The sequence below is a fragment of the Penaeus monodon genome, chromosome 24 (genome assembly GCF_015228065.2).
Source record: "Penaeus monodon isolate SGIC_2016 chromosome 24, NSTDA_Pmon_1, whole genome shotgun sequence".
NCBI lineage: Eukaryota > Metazoa > Arthropoda > Malacostraca > Decapoda > Penaeidae > Penaeus > Penaeus monodon.
This window is the reverse complement of record NC_051409.1, coordinates 14,440,343-14,440,560: the sequence shown is the minus strand read 5'-3', so window position 1 is coordinate 14,440,560 and position 218 is coordinate 14,440,343. Positions and strand designations below refer to the sequence as shown.

Here is a 218-nt window from a genome sequence, read left to right as displayed (position 1 = left end):
AATTTCTTTCTTTCTTTCCTAGAAGGAAAATAATGAGGACCAGTGGACTCCTCATAGGGTGGAACTGGCAGTCTGGACACACAGCCTCCTCACCCACAACAAACCCAAGTTATTGGATAGTGTAAGCATCAAAAGAAGTGGAGATGAGAGTGAGGCCCCAAAGAAGAAGAGGAAGAGGAACAAAAAATAAAATTAAATGCAAAAGGTGAAATTCACTG

General features: G+C 41.3%; 1 protein-coding gene across 1 annotated transcript in view; it reads left to right on the top strand.

The window, feature by feature from the left end:
- The window catches only part of LOC119588618, a gene marked incomplete in the record, with an annotated part of 4,391 nt that overhangs the window by 3,711 nt on the left and 462 nt on the right, over window positions 1-218 (top strand). The window contains 1 exon segment of the mRNA XM_037937258.1: window positions 23-218. Within this exon segment, the coding sequence (XP_037793186.1) occupies window positions 23-190 (168 nt within the window).